This window comes from Perognathus longimembris, chromosome 17 (genome assembly GCF_023159225.1).
Source record: "Perognathus longimembris pacificus isolate PPM17 chromosome 17, ASM2315922v1, whole genome shotgun sequence".
Taxonomy (NCBI): Eukaryota; Metazoa; Chordata; class Mammalia; order Rodentia; family Heteromyidae; genus Perognathus; species Perognathus longimembris.
In genome coordinates, this window is record NC_063177.1 from 45,591,448 (window position 1) to 45,607,028 (window position 15,581).

Genomic DNA, 15,581 nt, shown 5'->3' on the forward strand with positions numbered 1-15,581 from the left:
CTGAAACAGGAGGCAGCAAGGCAGTTTTAAGACAAAAATATTGTCAAGTTTATTTTTAAAAAAAAATTAATAGAAGAGGCTTAATTAGATTATACCAGATGTTAAATCCAATAATAATTCTCTTTTACATACATATACCCTTTACCCCTTACAAGTGTATATGTGTGGTTGTGTGTGGTAAATAAGTTTGTCAGAAATAAACAGCTGATATTTAGAAAAGGAATTTATGTTCATTTTTAATTCAGTTCCTGTTGGTTCTGAAAGTGAGTATATCTAAATAGTGAATGCTTTTACTTCAGTAATTAACAATTTTATTTTAGTGGCAATTAAAAAATCTTAATTTTATTGCTTATTGTTATTAAGGTGTTGTACAGAGAGGTTATCGTTTCATAAATCAGATGAGTCCTTTTTTTTTCTTTGTTACAGTATCACCCCTTTCTTTGCTTTTTCCTATTTCCCCTCTCATTCCTGCCCACAAGTTACATAGGTTATTTTCCACATAGTGTATCCTGAATAACATGATTACATTTGTTCATTCTTCCTTCCTCCCTTTCTGCACTTCACTTTTACCCCCTCCCCCAAGAGAAAAAAACAACAAACGTCACCACTACCACCAGTAATAACAACACAAAACTCACATTTCCATTTCCTGGAGTTCATTTCGATTAATAGTATTTTAAATGTTCAGCGATGTTATACCTTTTTGTTCCTCCTCTAAGGGTAGCCTCTTTTAGTCTGCCTGTGTGTGAATGCTAGAGTCCTAGATACATTATTATATTTTAGAAAACATGTGCTGTTTGTCTCTGAGCTTGGCTTACCTTATATAGCATGATTTGTTCTCAGTCCATCTGTTTCCCTGCAAATGACATAATCTTATTCTTCTGATGGGTGAATTGTGTATTCATTTGTGTATGTATATCACATTTTATTGATCCACACATTTGTTGTACGGCATCTGGGCTGTTACTATAACTTGGTCATTGTGAATAGTACAGGAATAAGCAAGGATGTGCAAGTGTCTTTACCATATCTTGACTTGTAATATGCTTGGAAATGCCCAAACATAGTCTGGGTGGGCTATAGGGAAGTTCTATATTTAGTTTTTAGGAACTTTGAAAGTTTCAAACCACCTTCTAGTTTGAAAAATACTTTTTGAGGTTTTGTTTAGCCTTTTTGGTTGGACTTGGGGCTTGAACTCAGGGACTGGGCTTTGTCCCTGAGCTCTTTTGCTCAAGACTAGCCCTCTATCGCTTTGAGCTACAGTGGCATTTCTAGTTTTCTGGTGCTTAGTTGGAGATAAGTCTCACAGACTTTCCTGGCTGGGCTGGCTTTGAGCTTCCATCTTCAGATCCTAGCCTCCTGAGTATCTAGGATTATAGGTGTAAGCCACCAATGCTTGGCTTCTTTTGAGTATTCTTGGAAAATTGTTTTTGATTAGAGTAAGCTATTCATTAGCTAGTTGGAAATAATGAAGGATTTGATTTAAAAAACCTAATATGGTCACGTTATGAAAAAAATAGTTGTATTTTCAACTAGTATTTCAGTATTTCCAGTATTTATTCTTATCTATGTTTAGGATTACCTTTGTCACTGCAGATAATTCTTTATAGGCAAAGGGACTTGCATTTTAATTGTTAAATTCTTTCCTCGTAAATCCCCAAAGACTATTAAACTCTAACCATGACTAATTTTGTTTAAACATTTAAATCTGATGGTCCTTTAATATGTAGTTTCTGTCTAAAGCATTTCAAGTAAAATCTGTTTCAAGTGTTAGAAATGTTCTCAAATTAAGAATGAAAGGGGTAAGTACTGGAATGAATAGTGCAGCTGAGATGTAAGAGTGCCCTCTTCCTCCCCCCTCCCCACTTGACACAAAGGACTGGTTCAGTATATGTGCTCCTAGCAATTTAACAGATACTTGGCAGGAAGAGAATTTATATGCAAGGAATTTTAGCTTTTCCACAATTGCTCAAGGTTAGATAATGTCTTTAATGTAACTTCTTTTGGCAGGTTTATTACAGCTGTGACAAGTTTAGTAAGTCACCAGGCCATCCACTAGGCCATCTTTCAAACTTTTTCTTTTTCTTTCTTTTTTTTTTTTTGCCAGTCCTGGGGCTTAGACTCAGGGCCTGAGCACTGTCCCTGGCTTCCTTTTGTTCAAGGCTAGCACTCTGCCACTTGAGCCACAGCGCCACTTCTGGCCTTTTCTATATATGTGGTGCTGAGGACTCGAACCCAGGGTTTCATGTATATGAGGCAAGCACTCTTGCCAATAGGCCATATTCCCAGCCCCAAATATTTATTTATTATTATTATTTTTGTCAGTCCTGGGGCTTGGGACTAAGGGCCTGAGCACTGTCCCTGGCTTCTTTTTGCTCAAGGCTAGCACTCTGCCTCGTGAGCCACAGTGTCACTTCTGGCCTTTTCTATATATGTGGTGCTGAGGACTCGAACCCAGGGCCTCAGGTATACGAGGCAGGCACTCTACCATTAGGCCATATCCCAGCTCAAACTTTTTCAAGATACTAAGGGGGGCTGGGAATGTGGCCTAGTGGTAGAGTGCTAGAAGCCAGGGACAGTGCTCAGGCTAAGTCCCAAGCCTCAGCACTGGCCTCAAACAAACAAAGAAAAAAACCAAAGATAATAAGGGACTAGACTGGCAGTTTTGTAATTTACTTTAGTTACATGATATAATAGCAGGAGTTTTTATTTCTTAGTATACCATTAGCTATTCAAAGGGGAATTTCAGTATAACATTTCCACCCAAGTATACAATGTAGTCCAATCAGTCTTCCCCATCCCTTTCCCTGACCCCTCCTTGCCCTTCTTAATACAATTTCAACAAGGTTTCATTGTTCTGCTTTCATACAAGCTGATAGTCTATTTTGACCATATTCATTGTCTTTTACCTTTGATAGACTAACCCTCTTTTGCTAGTACCCCCTAACTTCCTGTTGATCAACAGCTTTTATTGAGTTAAAAATGCTTTCATTGGGGCTGGGGATATAGCCTAGTGGCAAGAGTGCCTGCCTCGGATACACGAGGCCCTAGGTTCAATTCCCCAGCACCACATATGCAGAAAACGGCCAGAAGCGGCGCTGTGGCTCAAGTGGCAGAGTGCTAGCCTTGAGCGGGAAGAAGCCAGGGACAGTTCTCAGGCCCTGAGTTCAAGCACCGGGACTGGCCAAAAAAAAAAAAATGCTTTCATTGTTTTTTTTATATAGTTGTATAGTTATATCAAAATCATTACCTGTCTTTGTTTTGCTCTTCCCTCTGCCCTTTCTTTAAGTAGTCCTTTAGTTAGTTTTACAAAATTTTGTGTTTGTCTATACATCTCTACCTATAAGTATCTATCTAATGTATACAGGTATATATACAAATGTGTGCCTTTTAGGTCTAGCTTCCACATATGCATAAAAACATAGTATCTTGGGCTGGGGATATAGCCTAGTGGCAAGAGTGCCTGCCTCGGATACACGAGGCCCTAGGTTCGATTCCCCAGCACCACATATACAGAAAACGGCCAGAAGCGGCGCTGTGGCTCAAGTGGCAGAGTGCTAGCCTTGAGCGGGAAGAAGCCAGGGACAGTGCTCAGGCCCTGAGTCCAAGGCCCAGGACTGGCCAAAAAAAAAAAAAAAAACAAAAAAAGAAAAAAAAAAACATAGTATCTTATAGTTTGAGTTTATTTTATTTAGCAAATATGATGTTCTCTGGTTTCATCCATTTTCCTGCAAATGACATGATTTTGGTTTCTCTACGACTATGAAATATTCGTGTAACAGATGCTCAAGTGTCTTTCCCGTGTACTGATTTATTACATTCCTTCAAGTACATGCCTAGTGGTATGGTGGCAACATCGGTCAGTTCTATGTTTAGTCTTTTGAGGACCTCCATACTGATTTCCATAGTTATTGTACTACTTTACTTTCCCACTGACAGTATAGGAAGGTTCCTTTTCCTCCACATTCTTGCTAGCATTTATTATTTATGATGATTCCCATTTTGACTGGAGTGAAGTGAAATCTTATTGTGGTTTTGTTCTATATTTCCTTTATGACTAAGGATGTTGAATAAACCATGTGTCTGTTAACTTTTTATTTCTTCTTGAGAATTCTCTTTCTGTCTTCAGATGGTTCTTTGCAGTTTAGTTTCTCAAGTCCTTTATTTTGGATATCAGTCCATTATCTGTTGAATAGCTGGTAAAGATTTAGCAGAACTTTTTTTTTTTCAACTCAGGGCTTGGGTGCTGTCCCTGAGCTTCTTTTGCTTAAGACCAACACTCTACCACTTGAGCCACATTTCTTGAGTAATTAATTGGAGATGAGAGTGTCATACTTTTCTGCCTGGGCTGGCTTCAAACTGCAATCCTCAGGTCTCAGCTTCCTAAGTAGCTAGGATTACAGGTGTGAGCCACCAGTTCCTGGCCAGAAGAACTTTTTACCTAAAATTCCTGAAATTTTTCTTTCTTGTACTTCTTTAGATGAGGTCACTCAAAATGTAAAAATACTTGCATCTAAAGCAACCACTTGAAAGTACACAGGTACTGCTGCTTGCCTAAAAAGAAAGATAGGAAAAGGAAGTGAAGTTGTGATGTATTTTGAGACATTTCAGACACTCCAGTGATGGATGAACCTTTGCCAGATAAGAGTCAGCACATGCTTGTGCAAAACCAGCAATCTATGGCGAGATTAAAGTGTCTTTAAGCATGACAGAATCTTCAGGGTAGAAATGTTCTTGGACTTCTTTATTCCCCCGAACATTTAGTTCTTAACAACTAGTTTCTTGTTTCTTTTTTTCCGGTCCTGGGGCTTGGACTCAGGGCCTGAGCACTGTCCCTGGCTTCTTTTTGCTCAAGGTTAGCACTCTGCCACTTGAGCCACAGCGTCACTTCTGGCTTTTTCTGTATCTGTGGTGCTGAGGAATCGAACCGAGGGCTTCATGTATACAAGATGAGCACTTTACCACTAGGACATATTCCCAGCCCAACAACTAGTTTCATAATATCCCAATTACTAAGAAAGGAAATAGGTTATTTCCTAAATTCTTAATTCTGCCTGAAAACTTCTAGAACGGGAAAGTAACATGGAGGGAATGTTTACTGATCCAGATAGAAGGCTGATGGATGCTTCACATAATTGGCACAGTTAATCTTCATTCATTACAACCTCATGAGGTCACTGTTGTCACTTGCAGTGACAAGGGAGGAACAAACTTAGCAAATGTAAGTGATCCAGACCTCAGTATGACTGCCCTGTAGCTACAAAGCCTTGTACTTTCCTCTTTCATCCCTAGAGAAATTTATCCATGTTTTTTCCCTGATAGCCATGGGGAGAAAGTGACCTGACTGAGGTAATTTCAGTAGTCTTAGGAATAGTAAGACATGAGGAAGACAATGGAATTTTGTGGAGCTGGCAGACATACTTAACATTTTATTGAAATAAGTCACTCGAATAGTCTAGTGACAGCTAATTAGAAGGGTGATCTATCTGTAACAGGAATATAGGGAAACAGTAGATTGGCTCAAACTTAACTATCTTAAATAGAAGTACTTTAACTTTTATTTAGTCCTTTGACTCAAAAAGATTTATCCATGCTGGCATCAGATTCATAGTCTTCGTGCTTTAGCTTTCTCAGTACTAGGTTTGGAGGGGTATTTTTATTTTTTGCTAGTCCTGGGGCTTGAATTCAGGGACTGGGCACTGTCCCTGAGCTTCTTTTCCTCAAGACTAGTGCTCCACCACTTGAGCCACAGTGCTACCTCGGGCTTTGTGGGTTTAGGTAGTGTTGAGGAATTGAACCCAGGGCTTCATGAGTGTTAGGCAAACACTCTACCACTATGCTTTCTGGACCAAGGGAATAATTAAATTTATATACCTGCTTGGTGGAGCATGAGTAATATGATACATGTAAGCACTAATAACATAGAAAATACTGAATATGCTGAGAACAAGTAATACAAACTCATTTATGTCAGTTATAATCATTAAAAATCGTGCATATATATATGGATACAAGTTGGAGAAGAGCATAAATAACTGTTTAGTTGAGCATGTGATTTTGGTAAACTTTGAGATAGGATTTTATTTAATAAAATAGTAATTATAGGGGCTGGGGATATGGCCTAGTGGCAAGAGAGCTTCCCTCGTATACATGAGGCCCTGGGTTCGATTCCCAAGCACCACATATACAGAAAATGGCCAGAAGTGGCGCTGTGGCTCAAGTGGCAGAGTGCTGGCCTTGAGCAAAAGGAAGCCAGGGACAGTGCTCAGGCCCTGAGTCCAAGGCCCAGGACTGGCAAAAAAAAAAAAAAAGTAATTATATGATTAGAAACTTGTATGATTAAGAACAATGAGAGGAGATATTCATTTTAACCCAAATAAAAACATCATGAATGGATGGATCCAGTGGACTTTTTAGGTAGCATACCTTGGAAATGATTTGAAATAAAGTTCAACTTCTAAAATACATATTTTTTTCTTTTCTTTTCTTTTTTTTTTTTTTTGCTAGTCCTGGGGCTTGAACTCAGGTACTGGGCACTGTCCCTGAGCTCCTTTTGCTCAAGGCTAGCACTCTACTACTTGAGCCACAGTGCCACTTAGGGCTTTTATTGTTTGTTTGTTTATGTGGTTCTGAGGAATTGAACCCAGGGCTTCATGCATGGTAGGCAAGCACTGTACCACTAAGCCACATTCCCAGCCCCCAAAGTATTTTCTGTCAGTGAAGGATTTTCTTGCAAAGATATCTAATGCATATATAAACTCAAAATGGGATCCTAGGCTGAATTCAATAGAATCTTACATTTTTCTCCTAAAGAGAAGGATATACATTGTCATTAACTGCTGTGAGAAATAATTTCAAATGACTTGGTATACCAAGGAGCACATTCTATTTATTGTTAGAAATGATTTTTGTGATTATGTCACATGTACAAAGACTTGCAAACAATTTGGAGTAGTAATTTTTATGGCTATTGGACAATTAGATTCTTAGTCTTGGTAGTTTTAATAATGGCTAACTTGTAATTGATTAAGAATATAAAATATAGAGGTTTGCCATTTCTGTTATTCATTTTAATGGCACAGAAATCTTGTGAATGTGGCCAACTAATAAACCTTAAGTTTTGAACAGATAAACACTACCAGGCATGGCAAGTGTTTTTTTTTTTTTGGTGCGGGTTGTGGTGCTTGAATTCAGGGCCTATGAACTGTCACTGAACTTTTATGGTCAAGGCTAGTGTTATACCACTTGTGTCACAGCTCTGTTTCCAGGTTTTTGGTAGAGATAAAGAGTATCACAGACATTTCTATTTGGGTTTCAAGCCATGATCCTCAGATGTTAGCTTCTTGAGTAGGTAGCTAGTATTATAGGTGTGAGCCACCTATGCCTGGCTTGGAGTTACTCTCTCTGCATATACAAAGTAAAGTGTGGCCTGGGAATATGGCCTAGTGGCAAGAGAGCGCGCCTCGTATACATGAAGCCCTGGGTTCAATTCTCCAGCACCACATATCTAGAAAACAGCCAGAAGTGGCGCTGTGGCTCAAGTGGCAGAGTGCTAGCCTTGAGCAGAAAGAAGCCAGGGACAGTGCTCAGGCACTGAGTCCAAGCCCCAGGACTGGCCAAAAAAAAAAAAAAAAGGTAAAGTGTTAACATTGTAATCAGGATAAGTATGATTGAAAGCTGAATGGTTAATGATACCTGTTTTCTCTTGGTAGTGCTGGGAGAAGGACTGGCCAAGGGAGAGAGTGCCTTCCGGGCAATGCTGTGCTGCATGCAGCTGAAAGGGAAGCTCCAGCCTGTTTCCTCCATCCTTGCCAAATCACTGACGGGAGAATCGTTGGTATGTTAGTGAGCTTGGGTTTGAATGTATGAAAGCAGATTCCTAAGGAATTGCCACAGTAAAAAAATCATATACTGACTTATTTTTCTATGTTCTTTCCTATTTCAGAATGGGATGGTAACAAAAGATTTGACAAGACTAAAAACACTTCTCACAGAAACAGAGGTATGTCTCTCAGAGATCTCTTTGAAGAGTCTTAAGTTATCTGGCTGATGAGCATTATATGTGAAAATTTGGAAAGTCACTGTGCCATCATTGCAAAGTAACAAAGGGGGATGTGAGACGGTCTCACTTTCCTTATTAACCCAGTTTGGTTTAATCTCAGAACGTAGCTTCTTCTAGCTTGGGGCAGCCCAAGTGGTAAAGCACTTGCTGAGCATGTTCAAAGTTCAGTCCCCCGTACCACCAAGCAAACCATACCAAATGAAACACATTACTTCTTGTTTCATGTCCTTTGTACCCTAGCCTCCCAGGTTATGTTCCTACTTTTTACTAGTTATTTCTAGACCCAAGATGGAAAATGCAAAAGATATTTGAGAAATTTTATTTTTTTAGCTATTTTTGGCAGTATGAAAATGCTGTCATTAAGAATGTGGTTCTCCCGGGGCTGGGGATATGGCCAAGTGGCAAGAGTGACTGCCTCATATACATGAGGCCCTGGGTCGATTCCCCAGCACCACATATACAGAAAATGGCCAGAAGTGGCGCTGTGGCTCAAGTGGCAGAGTGCTAGCCTTGAGCAAAAAAGAAGCCAGGGACAGTGCTCAGGCCCTGAGTCCAAGCCCCAGGGCTAGCCAAAAAAAAAAAAAAAAAAAAAGAATGTGGTTCTGCTGGCTACTGGTGGCTCAAGCCTGTGATCCTAGCTACTCAGGAGGCTGTGATATGGGGATCACAGTTCAAGGTTAGCCTGGGCAGGAAAGTCTGTGAACCTCTTATCTGCAGTTAATCATCAGAAAACTGGAAGTGGAATTATGGCTCAAAGTGGTAGAGCACTAGCCTTAAGCAGAAAAGCTCAGCCTTTGCTCCCAGGCCCTGAGTTCAAGCCACATGACCAGGAAAAAAGAAGAGGTTCTGAAAAAATACAAAACAGGATATTTGCAAGTCTTTTTAAGCAACCAGAAGTCTGGCTTATGGATTACTTTTAGGGTATATGTTTAGAACATGCAAATGAGTTATCAAAGTAAATAAATGGGGCTGGGGATATAGCCTAGAGGCAAGAGTGCCTGCCTCGGATACACGAGGCCCTAGGTTCGATTCCCCAGCACCACATATACAGAAAACGGCCAGAAGCGGCGCTGTGGCTCAAGTGGCAGAGTGCTAGCCTTGAGCGGGAAGAAGCCAGGGACAGTGCTCAGGCCCGGAGTCCAAGGCCCAGGACTGGCCAAAAAAAAAAAAAAAAGTAAATAAATGGTTGATAAAATGTGAAAGACTTGGAGGACTTATGGGAGACAAGGGACAATAGTATCTTGTAACAGGTACATAACTTTTGGACTCCCTTTTATACTTCATTTAAGCATATAAGATTATTTTTTATCTGGGTGCCAGTGGTTTATGCCTGCAATCCTAGCTACTCAGGAGGCTGAGATCTGAGGATCCTGTTCAAAGCCAGCCTGAGCAGGAAAGTCCTTGAGACTCTTATCGCTAGTAAACCATCAGAAAACGCTGAAGAGCTCAGAGACAGCTCCCAGGCCCAGAATTCAAGCCCTACAACCTGCCAAAAGGAAAAAAAAAATAGATGATTTTATTTTTAAAATATTTTATTTTTTAAAAATATTTTCATTTAGCTATTATTTCAGTTTCTATCACAAAGGAAGCCCATGTGAACTGATTGGTTTGTCATATTTTCAAGAATCAAGCATCTGTTACTTACATACCCTGTACTTAGTACTGGGGATCCAGCATTGAACAAGACGCCTGAGGTTTTTACTATCTAGGAGGTTATGGTCTTGAGGAGAAGATAGATTCTTTAAACAATCTTAGATGCAATTCACATTCTAGAAATAAATAAGCTTTTCTATTAGAAAATCAATGGATCTGGTGGCCAGGGATCAAGATAGTCTAAATGCTGAGATTGAGAAAATGCTGGTTTAATGGAGAGTGAAATAGAGTGTGGTCCAGATGGGAGGGTGTGTGCAGACACCTGAGCATCAACTGTGACCTACAGTGGATACTTTTCCTATTCAAATCTTATAACAATAGTCAGCAAACAATGTTACAAATTACATAATGTTTAAATAAAATATTATTTTCTTTGTCTTCTGTTACTTTATTGTGAATCAACCAAGAATTAGTAAGCCCTTATTAGCTTCAAAGACATTTCATTTCTTGTGGTCTTTTAAATATATAAATGTTTGCATCTTTTAGAACATAAAATAACCTTTTAGTTTGTCAAGATTTTTGCCTTTACCTTTTTATTTCCTTAACTGGATTATCAGCTTTCTATCTGGTATCATGCAAGTATTTAAAATTATTACTTTTTGATATTTATAGTCATCTCATATGTAAGGACCCTAATCTCATTTGACTAGTTTCTGATTATACAGTGAGAAGAAATGACTATTCTTTATTGTCCTCCTCCTCCAACCCCCCCCCCCCCCCGCCCCCCATTAGGGATTGAACCATGGGTTTCATGCATATGAGGCAATCGCTGAGCTACATCTCCAGCCCTTAAATTCTATTTGTAATTTCTTTTCTGTTTAAGCAAAGTAATGTTCTTTAGTAACAAACAATACATTTTAAGACTAGCACCAATGTATAATTTAAAGATTGGATTGAACTGGATTTAACTTGTAAATGCTTGTGAATGAGAATAAAGACTTAGAACTGAAGGCTGATTCAAAAAAGAAAAAATAGTAGTGTGTGCATGTTCTCTCTCTCTCGTGTGTGTGTGTGTGTGTGTGTGTGTGTGTGTGTGTGTGTGTGTGTGTGTGTGTGTGTTCTTTGAACTCAGGGCCTGGGTGCCGACCTTGAGCTTTTCCTTTTTTCTCTGCTCAAGGCTACTAGTCTACCACCTGAGCCAGTGTTCTACTTCCAGCATTTTTTTTTTTTTTTTTTGGCCAGTCCTGGGGCTTGGACTCAGGGCCTGAGCACTGTCCCTGGCTTCTTTTTTGCTCAAGGCTAGCACTTTGCCACTTGAGACACACCACCACTTCTGGCCATTTTCTGTATATGTGGTGCTGAGGAATCGAACCCAGGGCCTCATGTGTACGAGGCTAGCACTCTTGCCACTAGGCCATATTCCCAGCCCCTACTTCCAGCTTTTTTGGTGGTTAATTGGAGATAAGAATCTCATGGGCTTTCCTGCCCTGGCTGGCTTTGAACTCCAGTCCTTAGATCTCTGCCTCCTGAGTAGCTAGGATATAGGTATATGCCACTGGTACCTGGCCTGAAGTGATCTATTAATGAATCTTTTCAGTGAACAGAATGTATGTAATGGGATTACTCCTGACTTACTTGTTAGTTTATTCAACCCCTTAATTTATAAAAGTGTGAGTTATCTTAAAAAGCTTTGTAGTAAGCAGCTTTATGGCGACAGTGTCCTGTAGAAACAGGGTAATAGTGACTCAGTTCCACTTGAACCTAGAAAGTCCAGCTTACTCAACTTAAAAATGCTGGCTGGGAATGTGGCCTAGTGGTAGAGTGCTTGCCTAGAGTGCTTGCATAGCATGCATGAAGCCCTGGGTTTGATTCCTCAGTCCACAAAACACAAAAGGCCAGAAGTGGCGCTGTGGCTCAAGTAGTAGAGTTCTAGCCTTGATCAAAAGAAACTCAGGGGCTGGGGATATAGCCTAGTGGCAAGAGTGCCTGCCTCGGATACACGAGGCCCTAGGTTCGATTCCCCAGCACCACATATACAGAAAACGGCCAGAAGCGGCGCTGTGGCTCAAGTGGCGGAGTGCTAGCCTTGAGCGGGAAGAAGCCAGGGACAGTGCTCAGGCCTGGAGTCCAAGGCCCAGGACTGGCCAAAAAAAAAGAAACTCAGACATTTTTTTTTCTTTTTTGCTAGTCCTGGGGCTTGAACTCAGGGCCTGAGCACTGTCCCTGGCTTCTTTTTGCTCAAGGCTAGCACTTGACCACTTGAGCCACAGCGCCACTTCTAGCTTTTTCTATATATGTGGTGCTGAGAAATTGAACCCAGGCCTTCATGTATGCGAGGCAAGCACTTTACCACTAGGCCATATTCTCAGCCCTCAAAAGTAGCTCAGGAACAGTTAACAGGCCCAGTTCAGGCTCCAGGACTGGCAAAAAAAAAAAAGAAGCTAGTGGTTGTATTATTTTAGATACACCTATGACATTTATGACTATTTCTATGATACATAAAATTCCAGATTTCATCGTGGGACAGTTTCCTCCTGATTACTTTTAACATTTGCTGGCATCTGTGCTGTTTAAAGCTCTGGGAGTTGAGCCTAAAAAGCACCTTATTCATACGTGCATGTATCTGACACACTCATAGGGCATCCTATTGTCATTTAGTACATGCAGTAATAGAAATACAAGCATGGAGAGAGAGGAATACTGCAAGTAAAACATGGGGAAGCACTGTTAAAGGAAGGAGATAGGTAGGCAAAGACCCAGAAGGGACTTGGTATAGGACAGTATGGCAAAAGTGCTACAGCAGTGGTATCGGACATTATGAGACAGATATGAGAGATAGTCTAGACCAGCTTGAGCAAATGTACAGAAAACTCAGGATAGAAGAGCCCACAATGGCCTTTAAAATTAGGCTGTTTCTCTTTGGGGAAGAATCCATTAACTTGAGATAAAGAGCAATAGAGGATGGTTAGGATTGAGGTAAAGTTGATGAATTTTGTTACAGTGTATTTGAAATACTTAGGTGCCAGGTGCCCATTGTCCATCCATTCCATGTACCTTTCTGCTGTTTTCTGACTTACCCATGATGTGCCACATTCCCTAGAAGTGTGAGGATTCAGAAAGGCCCATTGCATACCATTGACATAAATATATACATAGCTGCAGTGATCTCACATGTTAACTGCTGCATAATTGTAAGAAACTGCTATGTGTGGGTGTTTTTCTAAGGGAGTTGGAACGAGTGGCTCTTCAGCCTTGTATTCCATTGTGGAAGAAGGGGTCATCTGAGATGGAGAAGGACTTGATATAGAGTGCGCCTGGGTCCTGAGATGGTAGTGCATCATTAGTTGCAGGAGAAAAAGCAGCTCCTTCCTTGGTCCTTCTGTAGGTATTAGGAAGTGGAGTGAATGATGGAAGAAGCAACCTGATATGGGGTTTATTAGCACTTAGTTTTCTCTTTTGCTGCCAGGTTGCTTTTGGTATAGAGGAGGATTTCTGTCACTTTCCTTGGAGAAGACCTAAGTATTCAAACTCCATATTTTTAGGCTTTTTTTGTGGGGGGAGGGGGTACTGGCCCTAGAGCTTCTCCTCAGGTGCTGTCCTTGAGCTGTTTTGCTCAAGGCTAGCATTTTACCACTGGAACCACAGCTCCACTTATGACTTTTTTTGGTGGTTAATTGGAGATTAGAGTCTCAGACTTCTTCTGCCCATGATTAGCTTTGCAATCCTCCAATGTCATCTTCCTGAATACCTGGGATTACAGGCATTAGCCACCAGCGCCTGACCATACTCTATATTTTTAATGTTGAAAATATTCAAGTTTAGTTCACTATCAAGTTGTTACTTAAGTGTCTTACATGACTTTTATTTGAAAAATTGCAGACAGCAACTAGTAATGTCCTTTCTGGATATCACGTGGAAGAATTAGATGAGGGTAAGTAACAAATTTTGAGTCACTTCTGATAGCTGTGATGCTAGGCTTTGCTTTTTTATTGATTACTGGGAAGAAATTTACTGCATTATATAGTATATGCAAGAGGAAGGAATATGAAAGTTTAATTTGAAGAAGTAAGTGGATAAGAACAATTTTTCTTCCTGTCACTTTTTCAAAGAATAATAGAGTAATGGAGGTAGGAGGTAACTCCAAAAGATCAATTGGGTTCATCTTCTTGCCTCTGTGTAGAACTTAATTTAAGATATTTCTTAGCAATCCAGAGAGAGGACTTTCCCTCCCCTCCTTCCACCTCCAGGCTAATATAATTATTACTTTTTGGAAATTTTCATGTGTAAAATGGTTTCTTCCTTCCCTCTTTTGCCAGACAAAAGGAAGAGAGCCCAACATTCACTGAATGTTTGCTGTGTGCCAGGCACTGCTGTAGTGGTTTTCATGGCTTGTGCCAACTTCTTAGAATCTTTCTCCATCTTTTCAAGAGGTGTTGAAATGGATATTTATTAAAGTATAGTAGTTTTCCCAAAGTCACCCAGCTGGTAAGGGGTGAAGCATACCTTTAAACTCAATGTGGCTTTTTCCCCCTCAGGGTGAGATGGTATGATGACTTGTGAGGAAATAGAAATGGTTGCTCAGCCTCTAAAGCTTTTAACGTTCTCTGTCTTAAGCTGTATTTTCTTTGGCTTATTTGGGACCTCAAGTAAAAGAATCAAAAGCTTGTTGTACCCCAAAGTAAACAGTTTTTTAAGCTCCTATGTCAGAAGTCAATGTTTGAACTTGATTTCAGTTACAAAAAGGATGTATACCATCATGTGTGAGATGAGTCTTGCTCAGTATGTAGCACTGGAATTCATTATGTAAGATTTTCTTCCAGGATGCAGACATTTTGCCATTCCTAGAGGATTCAGAATGGAATGCTTAAGAAAACGATAAGCATGCTACTTTCTCTGAGTTTTTAGGGAAGAGGTGGCACTGGAAATAGGTCTACCAGTTGCCAGGGCAGGGGTAGGGCCACCAACTCCATGTAGCTGCTGGGTTAACTGCCTCTCCAGTGATTTCTGCATTTCACATAGTTGCTGGACTCAGTTGATTGGTAGAGGCAAGGGTCTTGTGTCTTTTTTACATCATCTGGGATGATGTTTGTGGAGGGATATAGTATTTCTTACTCATTAAGTATCAGAATTATTAGGTAGCCTCAAATGATAAGACTATATCCTGATTACTCCCTAGGGTCTTGTAATGGTTGGCATTTCCGCCCACCACCTAGGGGAATCACAAGCAGCGAGGAATATACTTTGTGTAAAAGGTAATGTGAATTTTTGTTTTTAAACCAATTACATGTCTTTGTTGAAAGGATAGATAATTTTCCTTCACCTTTTGAAAAGTAGTCATTCAAATTCAAAGGAGGAAAAGTATAATCTGTGAAGGAAGATTTTTGGGGTAAAATAGTTTATTTCCCATTTGAAACAAAAGCCATAAAGGTCATTGTTATTAAGTAATAAAAGTCAAAACCATGCCCATGAGACTTACTTTAATTATGAACAATAATGATGTAAATGCAGGTCACTAAGACTGTTCAGAAATTTTTAATACTACCAGTTATATGTATTTTCATGGCTGAACTTAATTGCTGGTATCTCAATGTGAAATTTACCTAGATTTGGTGATTGAAGTTGAAGTTATATTAACTGAAATAGAGCACAAAATAGACATTATCCTAGTTACTTTCCTGAATAATATCTCTCTCCCAAGTATTCCTTATATTGAAATCACAAGCAATTTAAAGGACTAAACTTTAACAATTTACATATAGAAAGAAATAGGGAAGTTACATTTAAAAAGGCAAACTAGTACTTTTTATAGCAACTAGTAACTAATGGGCTTTTAGATAGAAATTCTCACTCTAGTTGTCTTTTTTTGATAATGATGGAAATTTGACACATGGTTTAGATTATTGAGTAGTCAAGACAGTAGTGCTTT

At 39.8% G+C, this 15,581-nt stretch overlaps 1 protein-coding gene across 6 annotated transcripts in view; it reads left to right on the forward strand.

The window, feature by feature from the left end:
- Positions 1-15,581, forward strand: part of Helz (helicase with zinc finger) — a 146,815-nt gene that overhangs the window by 40,635 nt on the left and 90,599 nt on the right. For 4 of the 6 annotated variants that reach the window (XM_048366932.1, XM_048366935.1, XM_048366933.1 and 1 more), the window contains 4 exons: positions 7,713-7,837; positions 7,946-8,002; positions 13,535-13,586; positions 14,832-14,907. In XM_048366932.1, coding sequence (XP_048222889.1) covers positions 7,713-7,837; positions 7,946-8,002; positions 13,535-13,586; positions 14,832-14,907 — 310 coding nt within the window. Of the gene's footprint in view, positions 1-7,290; positions 7,418-7,635; positions 7,838-7,945; positions 8,003-13,534; positions 13,587-14,831; positions 14,908-15,581 lie in introns of those variants that run through there. The other 2 variants (XM_048366936.1, XM_048366937.1) reach the window with 2 other exon arrangements.